Raw genomic sequence first — 25349 nt, 5'->3', positions numbered from 1 at the left:
TCCGACTCCGTGCAGCTGAGAATGGCTGATTTGAGCGCATTGATGCGAAGGCCGGAGGCTTGACCAAAGATGCCCCAAACATCCAATGCGCGCTTGAGGTTGTCCTTGTCCGCCCGCAAAATCATAAAAGTATCATCCGCCAGGGATTGGCTAATGAAGTGTTGTCCTGAAGGAAGCGATAGACCAGCCAACTGAGAAGAGGCTACCATATGGGATAACATGGAAAGAACTGGATGTGTCGCGAGGGCAAAGAATAGCGGGCTCAAAGGGCATCCTTGTCTGACAGAGCGGGCAAGTACAAATGGCTCAGTAACACCTCCGTTCAGCATGACTCGCGAAGACGCCGCAGCGCTAATGGTGTAGATTAGACGAGACATCCGGGGACCAAAGCCCATCGCCGACATAAGTTCAGCGACGAAAGACCAATCCAGATAGTCGAAAGCCTTTTCCAGGTCCAATTGAATCAGTACTACCTCTTGGTTAGAATGCCTTGCATAATCAATAGCTAGTTGAGCATTCAATACATTGTGCAGAATATTTCGGCCCTTAATGAAACCATACTGTAGAGGATGCACAATGGCCGGGAGATGCTTATGAAGCCGATTCGCCATGATTTTGGAAAAGATTTTGTACATTGAACCCATCAAGGAAATGGGGCACCACTGTGTCAACCTAGATGGCGAAGGAACTTTTGGAAGCAGTTTAATAAGGCCTTCTTTCCATGAGGAAGGCATAATCCCGGTTTGCCATACCTGCTGAAACAAGGCCTGCAATGGTTTCGCCAGTTGGGTAGCAAAAGCTTCGAAGAACTCATTGGTGAGACCATCCCAACCCGGGCTTTTATCCTTGGGCAAATGTAACAAGACGTCCATAACCTCTGCCTCACAAATATCGGACTCCATAATAGCTTGCATGTCCTGCGATAGCTGATTGCGGACCAGGTCATAAAAATCCGAACGGGCCTGAGTGATTTGATCTGAAGGTGGAGAAGTGGTGCCGAGAAGGTCACGGAAATAATTCCTGCACATCTGCACAATAGTCTACGGATCCATGATAAGATGACCTTCTGCATCCTCGAGTTTGGTCATATTCTCCCTAGCAGGAGAGGCGTGAAGAGCTCGAAAGAACTTATGGGTTTGACATGCATTATCTTGCAACGTCTCTGTCAGATGTTGCAGTTTGGCCTGCTGATATGATTTCAATTGGAATTCTTTAATAAGATCCGCCACTCGCATGGCCAGTGCGAGCAGAAATGCATCATCCGGAGTGTCCACCAGCAGAGAACGAACCAAAGCCAGCATGTCCTCGGCTGCCTTGCGACGCTGCCGACAAAGAGAGGCATGGTGGATCCCATATTGCCGAGCAACCCGCTGCACATTAGAGAGCAATTGTTCGAATGACGCAGTGCCTTGAGAAGAGAAGTCGAAGAGAAATCTGTCAATCAATTGCTGCATGTAGCCCTGAAAGATGGAATGCTTCAGGTAAGACGAATTGAAACGCAAAGGGAGTCTCTCCAGAAATTGCTTGAACGGGGCAATGGGTTGTGCCAGTAGCTCAAGCTGCAGAGGGAAATGGTCCGACAGGGCATATTGCTGCAATACTTTTATTTCGAGCAGCTCAGGAAGAAAATCATCATTCTGCATGATATATATACGATCCAATCTCAACCATGTTGTTGCATACTGGGCAGAATGGAAAGTAAACCCTGTAGAGGACGGGTGTAGCCAGGACCAGAGATCTTGCTTGAGGACGTCAAGAGCCAACGCCTGCCACATACGACTTTCCGGCGTATCCATCACCGAATGCTCCGATGTGGACTGGGAGGAATCCACACACATATTGAAATCTCCCATGAAGAAGCCCCGTCTGCCAAGTGACAAGGAGGCCTGCAAAGTTTGCCAAAGCACCCGACGAGATAAGGAATCATTCGGAGCATAGAGGCCAAGTAGCCATAAGATTTCCCCTTCGAATATAATTTCAATCACCAAAAAACGGCCATGAATATCATTTTTAATCAGAACAGGCTGATATTTGTCATGGACAATCATGAGCACACCCGAATAATGCATGGCCTGTGACCCAGCATAAAACAATCTAAAGCCATGGCAATCTACCACTTTTCCGGCTTCATCGTGACTCTTGTGCTCAACAGCGCACAGGACATCCCACTGATTTTCATGCAACACAGTCCACATAGCATGTTGCTTGTGGCGAGAACAAATTCCACGCACATTCCACGTGGCGATTTTCATGTATACTCAAAACAAAATCAGGTACGAGGCACTGCTTGCCTCGATTTGACTTTGTCAGCAAGAATGTCCAGGACTCCCTCGTCCAAGAAATCTGCCAACACTGCAAACGAGTTCTGCGGACCAGATTTGGAAGTAGATGGCATATCTGCTGGCTTTGGGATGGACCGGGGATAACGACGGTCCCACGGGGTAATGACATTACCTCTGGTATCAAATGCCAGCTTAGCAGAGGGACCCTTTGAACGATCCGAAGACATTTTTCTGGCGGGCTGATGACGGGGGGCAGAGGAAACCATAGCAGGAGCCGAGCGCTCAGAAGACTGCATTTCCTTCCTTCGCATGTATGTACGCATGGAATCTTGTGATGTAGTAGGCACATTGTTCTCCATGGCCGAAACAACCCTGTTGCCTTTTTTTGCACCTACTTCCACCCAATTAGTGGCGCTAGAATCCAAACCCGCAACCTGTTGTTTACCTTTGGCCAACGCTTGGGGCTAATGGGTAGCATCCAGCGATGGGGCATCACACACCATCTCCTCCATGGGCGGCACAGCATGGCCATTATGGGAAGTGTGTTGCTGTTCCGGGCACTCGGCCATAAAGTGCCCCAATTGTCCACAGGAGAAGCAATGCCCTGCAAAATTGCCCCATTTCAAACGAAAGTGTAATGGGTGCATGCCAGGGCAATTGAGGCGTAACCAGGCAGGCCTTTTTCTTGCAGTGTCCCATAGCATACACAAGCGGTTGCGATTCACAGCCCGGAGACTGGGAGGGACCAGAACAGTGCCCACAACGGCTATAGCATCCTTCAATAGCGACCAATAAACAGCCGGACAGTTTTCCACCTCAACCCAGACCGGGCATTCTCGTTGCAGCAGACGCTGAAAATCTGCCATTGGACGCCATGGAACCACATGAACCAACCGGCGTTCAAAAAACAAAGGCAGTTTAGACAGGAGAGCAGCACGGTGCGTCTCTGAGTTCAACAGGACCTCAAAAAAACCCCGGGAGCCAACAAAAATCTCTTCAACACAGTCCCCTTGTAGCAGATGTTGCAACCATTGGCGAATACGGGAAAGCAACGGGATTCGACCAATGAAGAAAAGTATCACAGCGCGATCATAAAATACCGAAAAGGAGCGTAGGACAGTTTTTGGGTCCACGGTGGCATCCAGCACATCGTCAGGTGCAGAGTCAGAAAAGGCTTCCTGATTATGTTGAACATAATCGCCAAGCAAAGTGTTTGCAAATTCCAGCAAGTGTTCCCAGTCCACTTCCTGAGAGTCCACCGAATCCGAAGCAACCTGGGCATAGGACCGATCCTGAGAAACGCCTATCTCTTCCGAAGCATGCTTGGTACGTTTACCCGCAGGCTGGATGTCGGGACCAGGGGGCATCTCTTCGTTGCATGGAACCATATCCTCAGGTTCCTCCGCATCAGAATCCGGGCCCAGTGCTGCCACTGTTTGATCTATGAAGTCCAGATCCAAACCAGCCATCGTATATGATGATTTGATCTCGAATGAGGACTGACCCTCTGTTTTGCCGACTCTCTCGCTTTCCTTTTTTCTGTACAGAGGCGCTGTCCAGGGGTGTGCTCAGCAAGGAGAGCTAATGAAAACTGAGGTTTACCTGTCTCCGTGCAGGGGCAGACAGGCGAAACATAGGCCGGGCGGTCTCCACAGCAGGACGGGACAGGCTGGGATGCCGGGTAGGGGTCCGTCAGCAGCGTCCGGGAACAGGGCGTCAGGAGGATGCTATCATGAATAGGGCGTCAGTGACAGGGCATCTTGGCGTGGACAGGGCGGCCGGAACAGAAGATGCTGGCGGCTCCAGGGGCAGGGCGACTGCTCCCGACGGCTCCAGGAGCAGGACGGCTGGAAGACGGCACCAGGGAAGCCGCCGGCAGCGCAGGGCGCAGATGCGACTGGTCGCAGGAGGCAGAGATGCAGCCCGCGATGGTGGTGACGACGCGCGAACGCCTGGCGAACAGGAACGACGACGAGCCTGAGGCGAACGCGGGGTGCCGACAGGTAGGGTTTCAGGCGGCGGCGGCGCAGGTAAACGCGCCCGCAGGACGCGCCAGACCTAGCGATGGCAGGGCGGCACGGAGCGGAAGCAGCATCGCGTCGTCTCTCTCTCTCTCTCTCTCTCTCTCTCTCTCTCTCTCTCTCTCTCTCTCTCGTGAAGGGTAATTGTATTAATTACCAAAACCGCCATCCTCTCTCTCTCTCTCTCTCTCTCTCTCTCTCTCTCTCTCTCTCTCTCTCTCTCTCTCTCTCTCTCTCTCTCTCTCTCTCTCTCTCTCTCTCTCATGAAGAAGTCTGAATTAATGTATAGAAATATTTACATCAGGCCCTTTGGCCAAGCAAGCTCCATCAAACACTAACAACAAGCACTCGTGTAGCCAAAAGGCTAAGAAAATGCCACACTAAAGAAACAAAAGAAGAGGATCATGAAGGGGGCAGAACATGGGTCGAGGGAACAATATCCATGCATGGAGCAGCCACCTCTCTAATTATCAAGCTAGCCAAAACCATAGAGGTAATCTGCCATAATAGCAAGCCTTGCACGTGACCCACATCCTCTCTCTCTCTCTCTCTTTTTTTTCGTAAAAGGTAATTGTATTAATTACGAAAAATACACGATTACTTGATTACAAGATAGTTGATGACACTAAGCCATTAGTAGAAGAAGTTCTCTCACTCTCTCTCTGTCTGATTACAAGAGGCACGAGGGCCCTAGGCCAACGTGGGGAAAATCCCAGTAGAAGTGTACTAAAAAGATACACGAATCATGGCAACGACCCAGAGGCAATTGCCATATGCCAAGGAAGCAAATCCTCCCGAGGGAGCAAGTCAGCGTGTCGGATGAGATCTAACTGCCAGTGCAAGAGGCCTTTAAGCCTGGCAACATGGCGCGGTACATTAGAGGCCGAATCAAAGAGAAAGGCATTGCGCGTGGTCCAAATGTGCCAGCATCCCCAGTATCTGAAGAAGTGAAATAGTATCTTCATATGCAACTGTGGCAGTGTGGGATACTTCGGGCGCCCAAAAACCCAGTCGAAAGGAGTTAGCGAGGAGCCCACCACAGTGCGCCACATGTGCGACAAAAGTAACCAGATATTCTTGGCGAGCGGGCAAGAAAGAAAACGATGTCGAGTTGATTCCGCCGTTGTGGTACAGAAGAAGCAAGTGCCATTGGAGATGCGACGCTTGGCAAGGGCCGAGGCAAGAGGAAGACCACCAATCATTACCCGCCAAAGAAAGACCTTGCATTTGAAAGGTGCCTTATTCAGCCAGCCCTCCATCAGCGTTGTCTGCCACCATGTCAGCGATTTCCGCAGTCCCCACACAGTATTTGCTTTGTCACCCAGCCATTGGCGATCCTGAATAAGAAGATGATAGACCTGATTAGTAGAGGCCTTTTCCAGACTCAACCAGCCTGCAAGGTCCCAGTCCTGCCAAGGGCGATCCACAGCCAGGCCAGGAAAGGGTTGCCTGCCCTGAAGCTCCGCCGACAGCTTTCCCCATAAATCACGGTATCCGCGCAGGATCTTGAAAAGTCGCCTAGCAGTCCGAAAGGATATGAGGACGTTGCGCGTGGCAAGGGTAGCATCCGCAACCGACGTCACACCTAAACGGGCCATGCGGTTAAATCGCAGTCTGAGCTGATGTTTGTCTTCCCATGAAAGAAGTCTCGATACTGCCAACAATTCCAGCTGAAAGGAGTTAGTCTGCAAGCGGTCCCCTACCGGGTGCCACCGGGCCTTTTTGAGCACCACTTTCCAAGAGTCGACCAAGTGCTGTAACAAAGGGGAAGAGGAGCTGGAAAAACGGGAATCAGCATTAAGGACATGCCACCAGGAGGCCCGAAGCCGGGTGTTACCATGGCGGAGCCCGCCGTCCTCAAGGAAATAACGGGCTATGATAGTCCACGGGTGATGATCCACACACATGGCCCGAAAAAGGGACCAACGGAGAGCCAGCATATGATGTTCTGCATCCAAAAGAGCTCCACCACCCATGCGCTTAGGGGTACATGTATGCGACCATGAAATCCAAGAAATGCCTGCCTGCAGAGAATCCTTCTTCCATAGCATGAAACGGATGGGGTGAGTGAGAGGCTTCAAAGTAGTAGGCGTCCATGGCAACAATGGCAGGAAATACGATAACATTGGGAGCATAATTGACTGAGCCACTTTGAGGCGGACATGGAAGGGCCACGCTTGCGACTTCCAATACATAAACTTCGCCGCCAGTTTTTGTGAAATCCAGTCCAGCAGGTCCTTTGGCCGTACATCCACCCCCACTGGGTATCCAAGATGTCTGACAATAGAGCCACGGGAAACCACCTGGCCTTGCCAGCCTAATGACTGTAAATCAGGCTCCGTGCAACTGAGAATGGCGGACTTAAAGGCATTGATGCGAAGTCCCGAGGCTTGACCAAAAAGCGTCCAAACATCTAATGCCTTGCGAATGTTGTCCCTGTCCGCCTGCAAAATCATAAAGGTGTCATCAGCCAAAGATTGGCTAATGAAGTGGTTGCCCAAAGGAAGAGACAGCCCTGCCAGCTGAGCCGAATCTGCCATGGAGGATAACATTGAAAGGACCGGGTGCATCGCCAGGGCAAAAAAGAGCGGACTCAGAGGACAACCCTGTCTGACTGAGCGTGCAAGGACAAAGGGCTCAGTAACCCCACCATTGAGCATAACCCTGGATGAAGCCGCAACACTGATGGTGTAGATTAATCGGGACATTCGGGTGCCAAAGCCCATAGCAGACATGAGATCTGCAATGAAAGACCAGTCCACATAATCAAACGCCTTTTCCAAGTCCAATTGAATCAATACCACTTCCTGACCGGAGTGTCGCGCATAGTCAATAGCCATTTGCACATTTAAGATATTATGCAGAATGTTGCGGCCCTTAATAAAACCATATTGGAGAGGATGCACAATAGCGGGAAGGTGCTTGTGAAGCCGATTCGCCAGCACTTTAGAGTAGATTTTGTACATGGAGCCCATCAAAGAGATTGGTCTCCAGTGTTGCAGCTTTGACGGTGAAGGGACCTTTGGAATCAGTTTGATAAGGCCTTCTTTCCATGAGGAGGGCATAACCCCCGTTTCCCAAACCTGCTGAAACAAGACCACCAATGGCTTCACCAACTGAGTGGCTGAGCTCTGAAAGAATTCATTAGTGAGACCATCCCAGCCAGGACTTTTATCCGTCGGCAGGTGCAACAAAACATCCATGACCTCCTCCTCGCAAATATCCGCCTCCAAAGTGGCTTGCATATCCAATGGAACCTGCTGTCGGACCAGATGATAGAAGACCGCGCGGGCATGCGTAACCTGGCTAGAAGGCGAGGGAGAAGAACCAAGGAGATCCATAAAATAATTTCTGCACATATTGACAATGGTCTGCGGATCAGTGACCATGCGACCCTCCGGATCCTGGAGTCTGGTCATATTGTCGCGAGCCGGCGACGCATGCAGGGCGCGAAAGAACTTATGAGACTGGCAGGCACTATCTTGCAATGTGTCAGTCAAGGTATGCAGCTTGGCCTGCTGATAAGATTTTAACTGAAATACTTGAAGAAGATGGGCCACACGCCTCTCCACTGACAGCAGAAAATCATCATCTGGGGAATCCAGGAGCAAGGAGCGGACCAAAGCCAGTAGCTCCTCTGCTGCAGATCGACGACGGCGACAAAGCGATGCATGATGGATCCCATACTGCCGAGCAACACGCCGTACATTAGAGAGCAACCGTGCAAAAGCAAGCCCTCAGAGGCGAAGTCCAATAAGAACCTGTCGATCAATTGCTGCATGTAGGCCTGAAATATGGGATGCTTCAAATAAGAGGAGTTGAAGCGTAACGGGAGCCTATCCAGCAACTGCATAAAAGGTGCAATAGATTGTGCCCGCATTTCCAGCTGAAGGGGGAAATGATCCGACAACGCATACTGCTGCAAGACCTTCATTTCCAGCATCTCGGGAAGAAAATCGTCCCCCTGCATGATATACATTCTGTCCAGCCGCGACCAAGTAGTTGCATATTGTGCAGAATGAAAAGTACTCTCTCTCTCTCTCTCTCTCTCTCTCTCACACGAAAAAGTTGAATTAATGAATTAAAATATTTACAAAGGGCATTATGGCCAACCAAGCCAACTCAAATATGGGTAGGAGACAAGATGTGGTACCAAATGGCTATTAAAAACACAAGGATACAATAATAGAGGAAGGGGGGGTTATGCAGATGATATGTATGCACACCTCTTTGAGGATCACACAAGCAAAAACCACAAAGCTAACGTGCCACAATAACAATCCTCAAACACGACCCACATGACCATGGATATCCATTCCTGCAGTGGGCCTAACCTAATCATTCCCATGCCATTCCCACAATGGGCTTAACCATTCCTATGTCATTCTTCATTTCTCATTCCCTATTCCTAGAACCTATGTTCTCAAAGTTTTCAAAAGTTCAACACTATTAAGGTTATGCCACGTGGCAGCCGTATGAATTCCAACAGATAATCATGGGAGAATCAGGCAGTGATGATTGCAAAAACTAGAGCATCTATAAAATAGATTCTACATAATAGCACCTCGGGTGACACTCTTTCTTTTTCTTGTTTAAATGACCTTGGCAGTTTAAACATGATGTTTAGGATGTTGATACACCCACATGGGATACAGCTTATGAAACATAAGTCCTACAAAACATAATTTTAAGGATTCGTGGAAGCATGAGTCAGTCAAGTATTCTAGCCAGCTACTATTCTAACTGGCAGGGTCCACACCTTGATTCTTGAAGCCTTTCAAAAGATCAATGCTATTAGCATTATGGTTTTTGGACTGTGTGTACTAGAAATAGACCCTTTCACAACCACAGCACCTTGAGACCTGCTACTGCAAATTATGTTACGGGGCAGTATTAGGTAGTGATGATCACAAAATAGAATAACTGTTAAGGAAAATACTATGAAAACCCTTTGGGCATTTGTTCTTGTTGAAGTGATCTTGGCAGGTTAAACATCATGTTTAGGATGTTAAAGTCAGGATCAGTTCATGGGAGACGGCATAAGACCATCAGGTACTTCTATCAAGTTTTAAGTAGGAAACTACATTGATATGAGCAACAGATCCCTTAGTGAAAGTAGCGTTTGAGGAACACTACTGCAAATTAAGCTTGTTCTACTTACTACAAATAACCATAAGCTCAGTATGTTCACAGTTCTGAGGCTGAAATTAACCCAATAGCATGTTTCCAAAATGACAGTTTTAAGTAGGAATAGTCTTTACACAGTCAGGTGACAGGGCTATTAGAGAATCTGTTTCTTGGCTTTTCAGAAGCCATTGAGTACCCAGCACTGTACACACTCTGACTGATGAGAAGTCGTAATAACCCATCCATGTGATAAACATTTCAGTCAACTGGCATGACTTGTGCTAACAAGCAGACATACAATACCTGTATTGATTGCAATCCAATGAGATAGCAGCAATTGCAGCTTGTTTTAGGTGCAGAGGTGCAGAAAAATCAGGAAATCCTGCAGATAAGCAAGTTAGCATATGAGGGAATCTAGAAACAACAGACAGGGTCTATTTAGAGCAGCAATCTCTTGATAAATTCTTTAAAGTTCCTTTATGCTTGAGTTCTGATGCAACTCTAAATCTCATCAATGAGATAAGGCATTTCACATTCCCTTGCCTTCTAAGGCTGCCTTCAAGAAATTTCCAAATACAAGCCTGAAAACATACCATCTCAAACATAAAAGCAACATAAGCAATATGAAAAGTTTCAGAATGGCCAGTACACTACATTGACCAGACAGTTTTTGAAGCCTGTCCAGAAATAGCATGCAGAATCAAGCTGCGTGACATGTTGATTATCCCCTAGATGGACACGCATCCCCAAAGCCTGGAGGAGATGCCCCAACCAAATGTCAATCTTTAAAAAGCTAGGGGAGCCAGATAGCCTAAGTCTCCCTCTAAATATCAAAAGGAGGCCTCTATTGCTCCAGAACACTTAGATCCATCAAAAACTGTGGCATCAATCAGGCAAGAGACCCAAGAAAAGAGAATTCTATTAATACTGCCTTGGAGAAAAACCCCCCTGATGTAAATACAAAGTACAAAGGAACTCTATGAAATGTAACTAAGTACATAAAAAATACAACGGTTTTCACCAATTTGGTGGGTGAAAATGCCAGACCATCTGAGGGCTAGTATGAAAGGTGTATAACTGTGGCATCAATCAGGCAAGAGACCCAAGAAAAGAGAATTCTATTAATACTGCCTTGGAGAAAAACCCCCCTGATGTAAATACAAAGTACAAAGGAACTCTATGAAATGTAACTAAGTACATAAAAAATACAACGGTTTTCACCAATTTGGTGGGTGAAAATGCCAGACCATCTGAGGGCTAGTATGAAAGGTGTATAAATCCCAAATCTACAGGAAAGCCTCTCTTTTCTTTCTCATCCTCTCCCATCTCTCACAAAGAGTGTGGCCTATCTCTGTCCAAATCCTTGACAGACTCCCCAATGGATATATCCTGAAGATCAATGACCTGGCTACATCTCACAATGCCCCCAAGTCCACAAACAGAACATTCCCTGAGGAGGATGGTCACCTCCACAAGAGGATCTTGACCTTGAGGAGGATGGCCTCAACGAGAGGATCTTGACCTTACAGCACTCACTGGTGGTTACTCCACACAGAGGATCAGAGTAGTGGCACATTTCGAGAGGAAGGATCACATAGACCCAAACCCAGACACTTCTTGTAGATGGATGGAGATACTAGGCACACAAGAGGAGGCCTCTACAAAGACTTCAAAGTGGGTATAGAGGGTGTCAAAAGATGACGTACCCGCGAGACAATAGGGTTTGCGGGGAGGAACACGGAGTGAACTCGGCAAACATGGAGAAAAGAAGAGAGGAGAGAAGAAACTCTGATGAATGGAATGATGAAAGTCTGAATCGTGGAGTGAATGTGATACAAGGGAACAAGGGTGCCGTAGCACAAGGAAGATGATGAAGACAGCCACGAACCACGAACCAAAATGTCCTCCTAAAGGGGTGTAAGGGCAATGGAAAGGCTGGAGAGAAGAGGTGACGGATTGAATGAATCAGCCGTACGGAATGAATGAGAGAGTGGCCTATAAATAGGCACAATGAGTCTAGGATGGCCCCCCTTTTTGAGGCTGCAAACCCTAAACGCAAAACACAAAAACACAAACTACAAGTGAAGGGTGAAGGGTTTCTCAACACCCCCTCTCAGGCCCAAAAAGGGGGAAGAAAAGAAGAGTGAGGTGGAGATGGAATGCTACATGCTAAAGAATGCTCATGCAGCAAGTGCCACTTGGACAGTGTCCCTCGTGGGGAATGTTCACTTGCCCAAGCGCCCTAGTACAAAGATGATGAAAACATACAATGCATAGGAGGAATGTCGGACTTTGTGTGGTGCCGAGAACCATAAGAATATGCCCCTACCCGATCTCGGGAGTTGCCTCCATGCAAACCAAGTGACCGAGGCAAGAAGAAGAGGAGGAAGAAGATGTAGAGGATCCCTAAGATCCAAGAGTTCCACCTGAAAGGAAAGGTAACTTGTAGTAAAGAACACTAGACAGAGTGAACTAGAGAACCCGAAACTCAACCTCAGGAGAGAAGCCACTAGCTCTGTACATCCATGCAAGAAGAAATACAAAGGCCTTGTCACCAAGTCGCGGTTAAACCTCCAAGGCCCCGATCTAGGTAGATCCTCGAGATCCTAGGTATCAATAGGTGAGATGACCGCTAGAGGAAAGCCACCCCATCCAAGGGTAGAATAAGAAGGTAAAAACCCCCTGCCAAGGTGTGTGAAGGATTGAGCGGGGGGTGGGGACCCCCTTTGAAACTAGAGGAATAGGAGTCCCCTCTGAAGTCGCAATAGATGTAGATGCCCCCCTCAGAGGGCAAAGAAAGAAAAAACCCCTCTGAATCCCAGTCTGAGAGAGAAAGGAAATCCAACCACTCATGGCTCACAGACTACGAAGGATTTGATGACGAAGGAAGTGCCGCCGATTGTGCTGAAGAAGGTATCTGGGGCTCAAAAGAAGAAGCCAGGAAGCACCCAGAAGTGGCCTCTCGAACATGAGTGAAAGAGGGTGGGGAAGAAGGAGACTCAAGATGAGCCAAGGGTGGGGAACAATTGCAGGCTCTCAAGAAAGTGAACTGTGGAGAAGATGTGGGCCGTGAAAGCCACTCTACCCGTCTCTTCATGAAAGTAATCATCAAACTGACTGATGAATGCAAAGACAGTCTTTCCATCTCAAGTTCCATTGAAAGTATGGAATTTGAAATTTCTTTTACTTATCTTTGTTTCTTTGCGAATGGATTGAGCTTCGAGAGTCGCATCGATGGTTCATCGGATAAGATCTTCGAGTTGTAGTCCATCTTTGTCGGTGGTCGATCGTGGGAAATTAGCCAATTGAACTTGCAAAGCTTGTCGGGCTCTTCGTTCTTCATCAAGCTGCATCATAATTAAATCCAATTTTTGTTCCATTGTAGGTTCAAGAAGATTGCCTTCATCCATTAAATCATCCATGTTTTGTTCCGTCATCCTATAAAAATCCAAAAGACCTCACACTCTCAAAATCCAATTAGCAGGATGAGCGTAGCTCAAAGTCGGGTATACAAGGCGTATAGATTTTTGTTTGGCTTTCACGATCTTCGTCTAGTGGATGGAGAAAAACTCCACGCAATGGGATGGTCTCCAGGAGGACTTATCACCTTGGAAGGTCTTAGAGCCTCCCTGTGCTCAAAAGAACTTAGTGCACGTTGACTCTCATAGCCGATGCAGAACAATCTCTGTGGCCCAAAACGATCTCTATGGCCCAGAAAGGAGAGGTAACACAAGGAGTGCTTGGTGGAAGACACATATACTCCGGAGAGATGGGGAGCAAAGGTCAAAATCGGCCGTCTTCAATGGGATGACCGTTCGTGCCGCAGTAGCAACACCCAGTAGAAGGAAAATCTGTCCGTGGAGATGCCATGGTACCGGTGTGACAAACTGGAGAAGACACATATACTCCGAAGAGATAGGGAGCAAAGGTCGAAATCGGCCGTCTTCAATGGGTTGACCGTTCATGCCGCAATAGTAGCACCCAGTAGAAGGGCAATCTCTCCGTGGAGATGCCATGGTACCGGTGTGACAAACTGGAGAAGGAAGGGTGGGAGGGAGAAAAAGGATATCTCCCGATGCGCAGCAAAAATGATAGAGAAATCAAATGTTGATGCCGAACCCGCCACCGGTCTTTGTCTTCTCTGATGAGGAGGATCTTTGTGGGAAAACGCAGCCAAGGAAGCCTAGATCTGATGTAGATGACAATGCAAGAGAGAGAAAGACTATAAACGCAAGTGAGGAGAGAGAAAGACTAAAGCACAGGCTGCAGGAGAGAAAAAGACTAAAAACGCAAGAAAAACCAGCAATAGCAATCAGTATGCTGAAATCAGCTCCGAACAGTGTGTTGTAGGTTGGAAACATGCACCAGACTGTTATAGACAGCAATGGCCAGCTTGGACCACGATGTCCTTTGCATCGGGGATGTGGGCAGCAATGGCCAGCTTGGACCACGATGTCCTTTGCGTCCGAGGTGTGGGCAGCAAGCTGAAATACCTGAAATCTGCAAAAACGAGATTACTTTCTGAATGGAGATGATCAGCAACAGTCGCTCTGCTGTAAACAGCTGCAAACTGCGGATGGGAGGCTGGAAACAGGCACCAGACTTTAGATGACAGCAAGGGACAGTTGAGATTGCGATGTCCTCCGCAAAAGGGGTGTGGGCAGCAAGCTGAAAACACCTACAACCTGCAAAAACGAGATATTGACGCAGTGGAAGAAGAAGAGAAGTGGATGCCGAACCCGCCACCGATCTTTACCGTCGCTGGAATGGAAAATCTTTGCCGCTGTTTGAGCAGATCCAGCTCTGATACCATGTCAAAAGATGACGTACCAACGAGACAGTAGGGTTTGGGGGGAGGAACACAGAGAGAACTCGGTAGACATGGAGAAGAGAAAAGAAGAGAGAAGAAACTCTAATTAATGGAATGACGAAAGTCTGAATCATGGAGTGAATGTGATATAAGGGAACAAGGGTGCCATAGCACAAGGAAGATGATGAAGACAGCCATGAACCATGAACCACAATCTCCTCATATAGGGGTGTGAGGGTAGTGGAAAGGCTAGAGAAGAGGTGATGAACTGAATGAATCAGCCGTAAGGAATGAATGAGAGAGTGGCCTATAAATAGACACAGTTAGTCTAGGATGGCGCCCCTTTTTGGGGCTGCAAACCCTAAACACAAGCCCTAAACGCAAAACGCAAAAATGAAAAAACGCAAACTACAAGTAAAGAGTGAAGGATTTCTCAACAAAGGGACCCTTTCCTTGACTGACAAAGCCACGTACCCTTTTTTGGCTACACTACTAGATTGGGGCGGAGGGTACAGACAAGCAGAATTGGAGCGCAGCCAACCAGCAACCCTTTGTTGAACTAAAAATGCATTAGCTTGACCTAAACAAACCAAAACATGCCTGATAAATGAAGAAAACCTCTTATTTTAAAAAGAATTATTGTGTTCCACATGCAAAACCCTAGTTTCGGTGTGTCCCACATCCAAAACCCTAGTTTGGGTGCCCCAAACTCTCCATAAATATGCATGCAGCCCACCACTCTTCCTTAATCTCATTTTTGCATGTTTCAAGAGCCATATCGCTACTGCCCACAACACATTCGTGGAGGACATTGCGGTTCGAGCTTCCACTAGCCAACTACTACCATCTAGCACCTAATTCCAACCTTCCTCACGTGTTTGCAACTGTCGCCAAGTTCCAAGAGCTATTGCCTATAGTTGGATGCTGTGCCTTATAGTTGGTTGCAATCACCATCAACTAGCAGTTGTTGCCATTATCTTCTCTCTCCTTTGAATGCTATGTTTTGGGTTTCTGCCTACCGCCCTGACATTCTCTTACCTCTATCTACTGCATTTGCACCTAACAGTTGTGCAAATTTTCTCTCTCCTTAAGTGCTTGCGCTTTTAGTCTTTCTCTCTCCTTCACTACTATCTGTATCAAATCCAGCATGCCTTGGCTGCGTTTGCTGGTGTTCAACACTTGGAGGCTGCCTTTGCATCGATTTGAGATCCGTTTAGAGTATGATACACTCTACAGCTCATAATCTCTGAATTGATCCTAGAGATACGAGAGTTCAAGGTTTAGTATTCACTACATAGTATGTTTGCTGCATAAGCACTATATATTCATTATTCATTCACTTTATTATTCATTGTGTTCACTGTCTCTGTGTTACCCTAACCCTAACCCTAACTATGTTCTAAGTTTATCAGTCTGAGCTTTGTCATACGATTGGTTTTATGCTTTTTGTGTTAGACAATTTCTTCACATGGTATCAGAGCTAGGTACTCTGAGAAACCTTTACTTTTGATCGGAAAGCTCGTTTGTGAGAACAGGAACAACAGAAGGGTCTGATGTCTTCGAACACATTCACAACACTGCTCCAATCTCCACACTCAAACATGGACAGAAACGATCAAGAGTAGGCCTCCAAAGTTGCTACTACCCAATCTCACACGGGTGGAAAACAATTGGACTACCATGGAATCCACAAACCATATCAAATTTCTACTGCTCAGTATGATCTCATCCTTATGCTACTGCCCAATCTCACACGGGTGGAAAACCATTGAACTACCATGGAATCCACAAACCATATCAAATTTCTACTGCTCAGTATGATCTCATCCTTATGCATAGGGCTCAGCAAGAGGTTGAAGGTAAGCCTGAGTTTCTCCTTTAGATTTGGTGCACAAAACTAATGATCTTGCAAGACCTTCGGAATCTCCACTACGAACCCGGCCATCTGCAGTGGAACTTGGCTCAAATTACACATTACTACCACGGTACTTCTTTTCTCCAATGCCAAGTACGAACCCTTTTATTTCAAATTCTATGCCAACTGATTCTGTATTTTCTGTTGGATCAAGAGATGCTCATCAAGAAAAAACTCTTCAAAACAAGCTTTGGTTTGTGAGTAATGAGGAAGACAAGTATTTCTTCATGAACTCAAAACTAGGTAAGAAGCTAAAAGAAGAACTTATAAGTTCGTCTACCCTTCCTTTTTCTTCAAATGATTTTATTTCTCACGGTCATTATGGAGTAGGTGCATCTTCATCTAGTGCATTTAATGGACAAAAGAAACCTACGATGTTTCCCACAACAACATCTATCACAAATCCATTTGGGCTCCCACCCATCCCTCTGTCATCTTCCGCTCCCCCAGCCGACATTTGAACAAGGCTGTAATGTCCCAATGCCTCCACCTACACCTATGGTATCATATAGACCTATGTCCGCCGTTTCAATACCTTCGCAGCAATCAACACTTATTGGACATCAACATCCTAATTTTGCCTATTCACCTTTACCCCCTCCTTGTTCTTATCCACTACCACCACTACCATCTTATCCCATCTATCCATCTTTCCAAACACCTCATGGTTCTAGCTCATCCGCCAAGTATGCATTTAATGACGAGACTTGTTTCAACAAGTCAAACTACACCACTTGATCAAATTTGATGAAGCACGTCTTAGACTCTCAAAACCTATGGGATTTAGTGCAAGAGTTGGAACCCCAACCTGATCCCGCTCTTGTTTCATACAGGTCATCAGGCTACCCTATTCCTTAACAAGTTGCCAAGAAAATATTTCCATTTTGTGCAGCAGGTGATTTCACAGTCTCAGATACCCACATTTTATGAGTATGAGTCTCAACGGTTGCATTACACACGGTTATTCGATCAATTTCATAACACATCCTTGATAGAGAGGGCTCTTGTTGCATCTTCTCAGAGGGGGCAACAGGGCAAGGGTACACAAACATCAAATCAAGATCAAGATCAACCGGGCTAGTGAATCCCAAGGAACCAATCAATCTTCCCTTAAACTTGGATAGCAAAATGCACCTAAAAAGAATAGGTATTATCAACATTGTCAAAAGGTTGGCCATTATGACGAGTCTCTCGATCTAAGGCAAGAGGCACACAACCAAAATCCTAGACTCAGACCCCCGCGCCCCAATCGAGTAACCCCCAATAGGGGTAGCAAGGTGGTAGCAACCCTCAGCAAGGGCAATGGAGAGACCGAACCCACACTGCCACCGGTCCGTCATCACAATCGGCAAACTATTCAACTCCAAAGGGTTTGTCTAACTGGCATGTAGAGGCCCACATCATCTCCTTAGAGACATTGAATGCGAGTCTCATTCACTTTTGTGAGTTGCCTCCTAATGGGGTGCCTGTAGAGGCCCACTCGTCATAGCCAAGCACATCGGTATTTGTTTGGCTTGTAGACAGTGGAGCTACCTATCACATGACCCCGAGAGCCAACATTTTTATTTCCCAAACCCTCCACCTGAGAGTATCCACGTAGAAAACACTCCTCCATCAAGATTCACGCCCAGGGTCACATCAGTTTTCCCACTAACCTAGATCCAAATCTCACTTCACTAGATGATCTCTACCATGTCCCCCAGCTTGGGATAAATGTGTTGCCTATTCAGCAACTTTGCTAATTGGGACGAGTAGTTTTCTTCACAGCAACCACAGTCAAGATCCTAGACTCTCTGACTAGTTTAGTGATTGCTCACAACATGGCACAACCTAATGGCCTTTACCACATGATACATTTTCTCACCAAGCAAACTGACAATGATTCGGAGTTTCATCACTTCCAGGATTTAGCCACTACACGGGAGCTTGCAAACTATGAGCATCTTTGGCATTTTCGCTTAGAGTATCTTCGCTACAACTCTCTTTATACGTTGTCACGTCAAGGAATGGTTGAGGGCCTTCCATGCCTAAAACTATCTCAAGAGGTTTGTAAAGCATCCTAATGGCCTTTACCACACGACACATTTTCTTACCAAGCAAACTGACAATGATTCGAAGTTTCATCGCTTCCAAGCTTTAGCCACTACACGGAAGCTTGCAAACTATGAGCATCTTTGGCATTTTCGCTTAGAACATCTTCGCTACGACTCTCTTTATACGCTATCACGTCAAGGAATGGTTGAGGGCCTTCCATGCCTAAAACTATCTCAAGAGTAAAGCATCTCAACCAGGTAAGCAGCATCATACACCCTTTTCTCAACAATCTTAACACTCATGCTGCTGAACCCCTTAGGCTCATTCATGTAGATCTTTGTGGTCCCACATCCACTGCCACCTTAAATGGTGCACTATACTTCTTTTTTATAGTGAATGATTTCTCTAGATACACATGGGTATACTTCCTCAAGCGCAAGTCCAATTGCATGCTAGCTCACCTCTACCAACTCCTCTCCACAAAATGGGGTCATAAAGCATAGGAACCAGATTGTCCTACATATGGCACACTCTATGCTATTCACAACAAGGCTTCCTGAGCACCTTCAAGTCGAGGCTCTTCACACTTTGGTATACATCCTCAACTGATCCCGACTATGGCGATCTCTAAAAAGCCTCTGTACGAGGCGTTTCTTGGCTCTCAGTCTGTTATTTCTCACTTCAAAGTTATGCTTATATACACACCCTTGAAGATCTCTTGATTTTTGTGGGCTCTTCTTAAGCGAAAGCATATCATTTGTTCAATCCTCGGTCAAACAAGGTGATCGTTCTAAGAAATGTCATCTTTGATGAGAGGGACATAGTGCAGTCCTCTGCACTAGACTCTTCATTCTCACCTTCGCTCACATCATTTGAGATCGTGCCTATTCAAGCCAGGTCTACTACTCTCTCTTGACCTTCTTGTAGATACTTCAGCTCTCAAGCCTCCTCTATGATACTCGTTACCTCGCTGATACCAATAAACCACCTGGTATTTGGGCATCCTTCCACCAGATTTCACTCCAAAGGGTTCATTCTCACCTTCGCTCACATCATTTGAGATCATGCCTATTCAAGCCAGGTCTACTACTCTCTCTTGACCTTCTTGTAGATACTTCAGCTCTCAAGCCTCCTCTGTGATACTCGCTACCTCGCTGATACCAATAAACCACCTGGTATTTGGGCATCCTTCCACCAGATTTCACTCCAAAGGGCCCTAGAAGGACTTGGCTTGCCCCTCATGCTTCATATACATCACTATTTACACCTGATTATATTGCACATTCTGAGCCACATAGTTGACAAGAGACTCTCCATGACCCTCTGTGGCGTGAGGCCATGGAAAAGGAACTAGATAGTATTAATCGAAATGGGACTTGGACATTGGTGGATTGTCCTTGTCACAAGCCGATCATCGGAACGAAGTGGATTTTTAGGTCCAAGCTAAACGTTGATGGTACTTTAGACAAATACAAGGTTTGCCTTGTAGTGCCTTCACTCCTACCACTTGGTTGACATTCTTTTGCCTCTTGCTTGCGCTCCCACTCACCACAATTGGCCAATCTATCAGATGGACGTCAAAAGTGCCTTTCTGAATGGTTATTTGGAGGAAGAAGTCTATGTGGAGCAACCTCCCAGCTTTTCTTCCGCTAGCTGAAGTGACAAGGTATTTCACTTGCGGAAAGCCCTTTATGGCTTGAAGCAAGTGCCGAGCTCTTGGTACCACTAGATGGATGAGTTTTTACGGACTCATGGATACCATTCTATCCCCTATGATCCAAATCTCTACATGCACACCACTAGCGTAAGGGTTAGCTTTATCCTGCTATATGTTGATTATATATTACTCACTGGCTCAAATTCTGTAGCTTTAGCAAAAGTTAAGGCACAGCTTTGCGCTACCTTCAAGATGACAGACTTAGGATTGTTATCTCATTTCTTGGGGATGGAGATTGTTAGATCCAAGGAAAGTATCTTTCTATCATAACAGAAGTACATCCTATGACTAGTGGAACAGTATTGCATTGATCAAACACGGCCAATGGCCACCCCTCTAGATCCCATTGTCCATCTACACAAGGATACCTTGGATCAACCTTTTGATATTCATGTTTATCGTTATGCTACAGGAAAATTGCTCAGGTTGATTCATACTAAGCCAGACCTTGCATTCTCAGCTAGTTTATTTAGTTGGTATTTTAATGCACCTAGAATGTCTCATTGGACTGTTTATCTTCGTGTGTTAAGATATTTAAGGTGTATCTATAATTTTAAGCTAACTTACAATCATGGTTTATATTTGCAAAGATACACTCATTCTGGCTGGGTGGGAGATCCTAACACACGGAGTTCACATGGCGGCTATCTCTACACCTTGGGCATGGCACCATTTCTTGCGCCGTAAGCAGGAGACAGTGGCGGCTTCCATGATCGACGTAGAGTATAGGGCTCTCTTCAATGGCACTATAGAGGCCATCTATCTGAGGAAATTGCACGCTGCACTTTAGTTCCCTTGCGAGTTGCCTACAGTTGTCTACTGACAAACACGTCCCAAGGGTGCATCCCGCCCCTCATTTGTGACTATGTGGTGGCAACATAGGGGGTTCTAACTTGGGTCCAACATGCAGCTATGAGGATGTTCAAGGGAGCACTTGGCATTCATCCTCATCATCAAGTGCTAGAACAATCTTGGCTGCAATTGATGATACTTAGACAGCAAATGATGATGACATGGCAGCAATTGCGAGAGGCTAGGCAACCACTAGAGGCAGGCTATAGGCTAGAAACAAGGCGCCAATAGTAATAGAGAGGTTCTAGACTAATGTAACATGCAAAACAAGGATGAACTAAATGCTAGGTAGCCGATATATTTATAGATGCAAAAGGATTCTCCCAAATTCGGGTTTTGCTTATGGGACAGAAAAAACTCTCTAGGAACGTACTTCTTATTAATGAAACTTTGGTAACATTTGAGTTTTGGGGCTGTTTAAAGAGCTAATCAGTTTGTAATGCATTCTTAGCTCAAAAAAAGAGCACTCTCAGATTGGACAATGAGGCAGCTCCGAGGAAACAAAGTAAAGAGTGTTGGTTCATGCTTGGGCTCGTGTAGCCAATACTCCTACCAATATCCATTAACTACTATAATAAAGATTTGAGAATCTCTTTCACCTTTTTTGGTTCTCTCATCTTCTATTGAGTTGTGCAAATAGGAATGTAACTCTTACATACAAACTTAGTCTTGTTGTTTGATCTTATGTGATGTGGGATTTCTTCAAAATGCCCACTTTCAACAACTCCATGCATCAAATAGATTGAGATGAATTTGTCTCCATGTTGTGTGGAAGGTCAATGGCTACACGAGATAGTAAGTAGTGTATAGATGGCTGCGATCAAGATCAGCGGTTTTTCCTACTCCTTTACCATATTGCAGCCATGAAATATAGATTTTTCAATAAAAATATCTCAAGCCCCTTTAAGAAGAAGGGATGATAATGACTGGCCAAGCAACCTTTGAAGGTGACGAACACCCATCACCCGCTGCCCATAGAAAATTATGGACAAGATGCCTAATGCTATTTCCATGCTCTTACTTCAGGCTACAAACTCAAACCCCAAAGTTTGCCAAGAGATCTGAATTCTGATAGCAGGATGAATAGAACCCATTAAACCCCCTCACAAGAAGGGTCAACAATCACCTGTCAAGCAACCTTTGCACATATGCAACACCAGTATCCAGTGAGCATGAAAATTTACCCATCATATGCTTGAATTAATCCAAGTTAGACGATAAAGCCAGAGGTAAATGTACTATATTGACAATAAAATACAAACAGATGAGCTCCATTAAAACAATTTGTGGTAAATGCTATGCAATAAATGGGAATTCAGTGCCATGATGCAATGTCGTAAGCAGTTCAACTGCTCAAAAAAACCATTGAATTTGCCTCCTTAAGCCATAGAAACCTTGGATCTCAAGACCATTGTTCAATGGAGTTGTTCAATGCATCCATCGCCAAAGCAGAAAGTGTCGAGACTGGATAGAGGATCATGACTGATATTTAAGTCAAAGAAATCCTGATGTTCAGCAGGAATATGAACCAACCAAGCAAGTCTTTCTTAACCAATTCCGAGAAACTAAAATACCACAAGATCTTTGGAAAAAGATTGAGTTGTGCCATAGAAAGGCATACCAATCAATAGAGTTGTTGCCCTTGACTTTGAAAGACTTTGGGACCATTAAAATGGTTTATTGGGAGATGGAGAGAAAGGCATTTACACCCTGAAGACTTTCAAAGGTAGTTTGTTTCACTACATAGATGTGTTCACCATCAGTACAGAGCACCCCAGTTTTACCTAAGACAGCTGTGTTTTCCATCGTGAAACCCCCACACAGCTCTTTCCTGCCTTTGACCAGCTGAATTTCAGCCCAAACAATCTCAAATTGCATCATTGCTGCATTTTCTCATGGTAGCAACAGCTCGTGCAGCCATTGAAGCCTCTTCAGGTCTGTGTTTGGTGGAAAAACAGTCAGAATCAGCAGCAAAGCAGTGGCAAAAATGCAATTGATGGCTTTTGGAGGAAAAGAACTCCCCCCCCCCCCCCCCCCCCCCCCCCTTCTTTCCAGTTCGGAGTCATCAGCAGCCCGGGGGCAATCTCCAGCGCTCCATTCTCAGTGGTGTCATTCATTTTAAACACGAGCCCTAATCTCGAGTGAACATCAACATCAAGTCTTTGCTAGTCACATTCTTATGAGAAACCATAAGCTCATAACAAAACCACATGCCATTGCAAAAAGAGGAAATTTTAGTGGAGATTAGGTGGCCCCTTTCTGTAACTTTACCCGAGAAGTATTGGACAAATTCCCACTATAATTCCTACATTGATGATTATGATAACATCGTGAGCTTCTGCCAGGGAGGGACCATATACCTAACTAGGTGTGGTGGTAGCAAGGGGCTAGAAATTCCTGCTATAATTCCCACATTGTGAATTATGACAACATCATGAGCTTTTGTGAGGGAGCACCACATACCTAAAAAAGTGCAATCAAGCGCAGAGGCCTACAAATTCCTACGATAGTTCCCACATTGTGAATTATGACAAGATCAAATTCCCGTTGTAATTCCCACATTGTAGACTATGACACCGTCATGAGTTCTGCAAGGGAGGCACAAGCAGCCCCTGCCTTCAACTGCACCTAGCTAGGTATGCGGTGCCTCCCGAGTAGAAGCTCGGAATGTTGGAATCTCTCTCTCTCTCTCTCTCTCTCTCTCTCAGCGGCTCACCTTCGGCAAGATTGATGGCATTACGTTCCTCGGCAAGACGAGAAAGCTGTTGAATCGGGGACGGAGTGAAAGAGTTGGTGCGCCTCGCTAGAAAGGACCGAGGGAGAGTAGACATATTCATGTCACCACCACCTCCTCCAAGCATAATCAGTCGTAGTGGACTTCCACAACAGAAATATAGTCGTGCGGAGAGAGTTAGTGACTGTAGATTGTCATTTTTGAGGCTCTCATCAATTTTTGAGGCGAGCAGGTCGTGAGGTAACGGTCGCTACGTGTGTTACTATCCGGACAATAAAAGGCAATAACTCGCATTTAAGAGCCCAGCCACTGGGACACGTGGCAATGGCCGACGCAGCATCCGCCACCAGGAACGGTGCTAAGGCAGAACTACTAAAGAAGAGGTTTGTTAAGGAGGATGATAGAATGGACCTTGATTTTATTGCAGCTACACTTAAGCATGAGCTCGATACGGGGGAGGTTGAGATGCACCTTCATCAAAGCAATCGCTAAGGGGGCGAAGGTACTCAAGGTGCATGTATCATTTGCAATCAAAACGCTTACAAAAGCATTCAGCAAAGTACTACACATCCAGAAGGTTGCGAATGGAGTTATTAGAGCTTATAATAAGAAGGTATGTATTCTATGGAATGGGAAAATGGATGTCCCCAAGTTCTTGGAAGTCTATGACCTAAATGGAATCGAGATATGCATCGAGGTTCACTTTAGTCACTTCCTTGATGCGTGCTATCTATGTCATGAAACAGGTGGCTATGTTAGGGATTGCAAGCAAAAGGAACAAGAGAATGGAAACCCACTTGAGAACCACCAACAAACGCAAAACCCCAAGATTGATTATCCGATGGGAAAGGAAATGCATGCTCCTAAGATGGAAACTAAAAGACAGGATCCACATAGTAGCAAAGGGAAGGCAAACCAAGGCAAGGAGTAGAGCAAGGATAGAGGTAAGCCTCATCGCCTAGATAGCAAGGAGAATCAACCTCCAAATAAAGAGTAAGCTAGAGCAAAGGGGGGGAAAAAGATTCTCTTATCGCTTAAGAAGCAGGCCAGGATAACCCTTTGTTGATAGAAATGTTTATGCTCCCCTCACTAAAGGAAATAAAGAATTCCAAGAGATCTATTCTAATGTACAATATGGTTAATAACTACAAAAAGCTTAATATGATATCATCGAACATTAGGGGATATTATTCCAAGGAAAGAAAAGTTGCATGCAAGAGATTAATGAGTAGCAAGCTTGACAAGGGTAAGTCTTAGACAAGAAGACACCACTTCATTGACGATCCTGGGGTACAACACTTTTCTCATTGAAGAGAAGAGAGGGAGGGGAGGAACCATGATGTTGGTCCGAGAAGAGCTAGAACCAATGGCCATATGGAAAGAGCAAGAAGGAGCTGCACTCAACATCCAGATTTAAATTTGGGGAGGTGGTACATGTCACGCCAATGTACACCCCACACATGTCAACCAAGAGAGCAAGGCTTAGAATTATCATGAGAAACTCTATCACTTCCAAGCAAACAACAACTGGAAGGGTGGTGGATAAAGAGGTGGCAACAATGCTAGCCTGCCCATTCTCAATTGACAATTTGCTTTTTGTGGTTAGGAAATGAAAAGAGGCAAGTCACTGGGGCTAGATGGTATACCTGTTGAGGTGTACCAAGCCCCGTGGTCCACATGTGGATATGATATAACCAGCTTTGCTAATGCCTATGTGAGGAGGGAAGCAATCCCTCTAGAGGTTGATTAGGGTAGAATCAAACTCCTCTTTAAAGGAGTGGTGAGAATTAAGCCCTCTCAGTGGAGGCCTCTGACAAACATGAATCCTAGGATTACATTTATTCTAGAAAGAGTGCT

General features: G+C 45.9%; 1 protein-coding gene across 3 annotated transcripts in view; it reads right to left on the bottom strand.

Moving 5' to 3' along the window:
* The window catches only part of LOC148012474 (uncharacterized), a 111101-nt gene extending 87352 nt beyond the window's left edge, over nucleotides 1–23749 (bottom strand). The window contains exons 1-2 of one of the 3 annotated variants that reach the window (XM_087669473.1): nucleotides 23475–23749; nucleotides 9734–9812 (exon numbers count right to left, since the gene is read on the bottom strand). In XM_087669473.1, the coding sequence (XP_087525599.1) occupies nucleotides 9734–9812; nucleotides 23475–23619 (224 nt within the window). In that variant the 5' untranslated portion in view covers nucleotides 23620–23749. The remainder of the gene's footprint in view (nucleotides 1–9733; nucleotides 9813–23474) is intronic. The other 2 variants (XM_087669474.1, XM_087669475.1) reach the window with 2 other exon arrangements.
* Between the last annotated feature and the right edge of the window lie 1600 nt (nucleotides 23750–25349).

The sequence above is a fragment of the Lygodium microphyllum genome, chromosome 27, assembly GCF_053477565.2.
Source record: "Lygodium microphyllum isolate KBCC chromosome 27, Lygodium_microphyllum_v1.1.10, whole genome shotgun sequence".
Lineage (NCBI taxonomy): Eukaryota > Viridiplantae > Streptophyta > Polypodiopsida > Schizaeales > Lygodiaceae > Lygodium > Lygodium microphyllum.
This window is presented reverse-complemented; position numbering and strand designations above follow the sequence as displayed.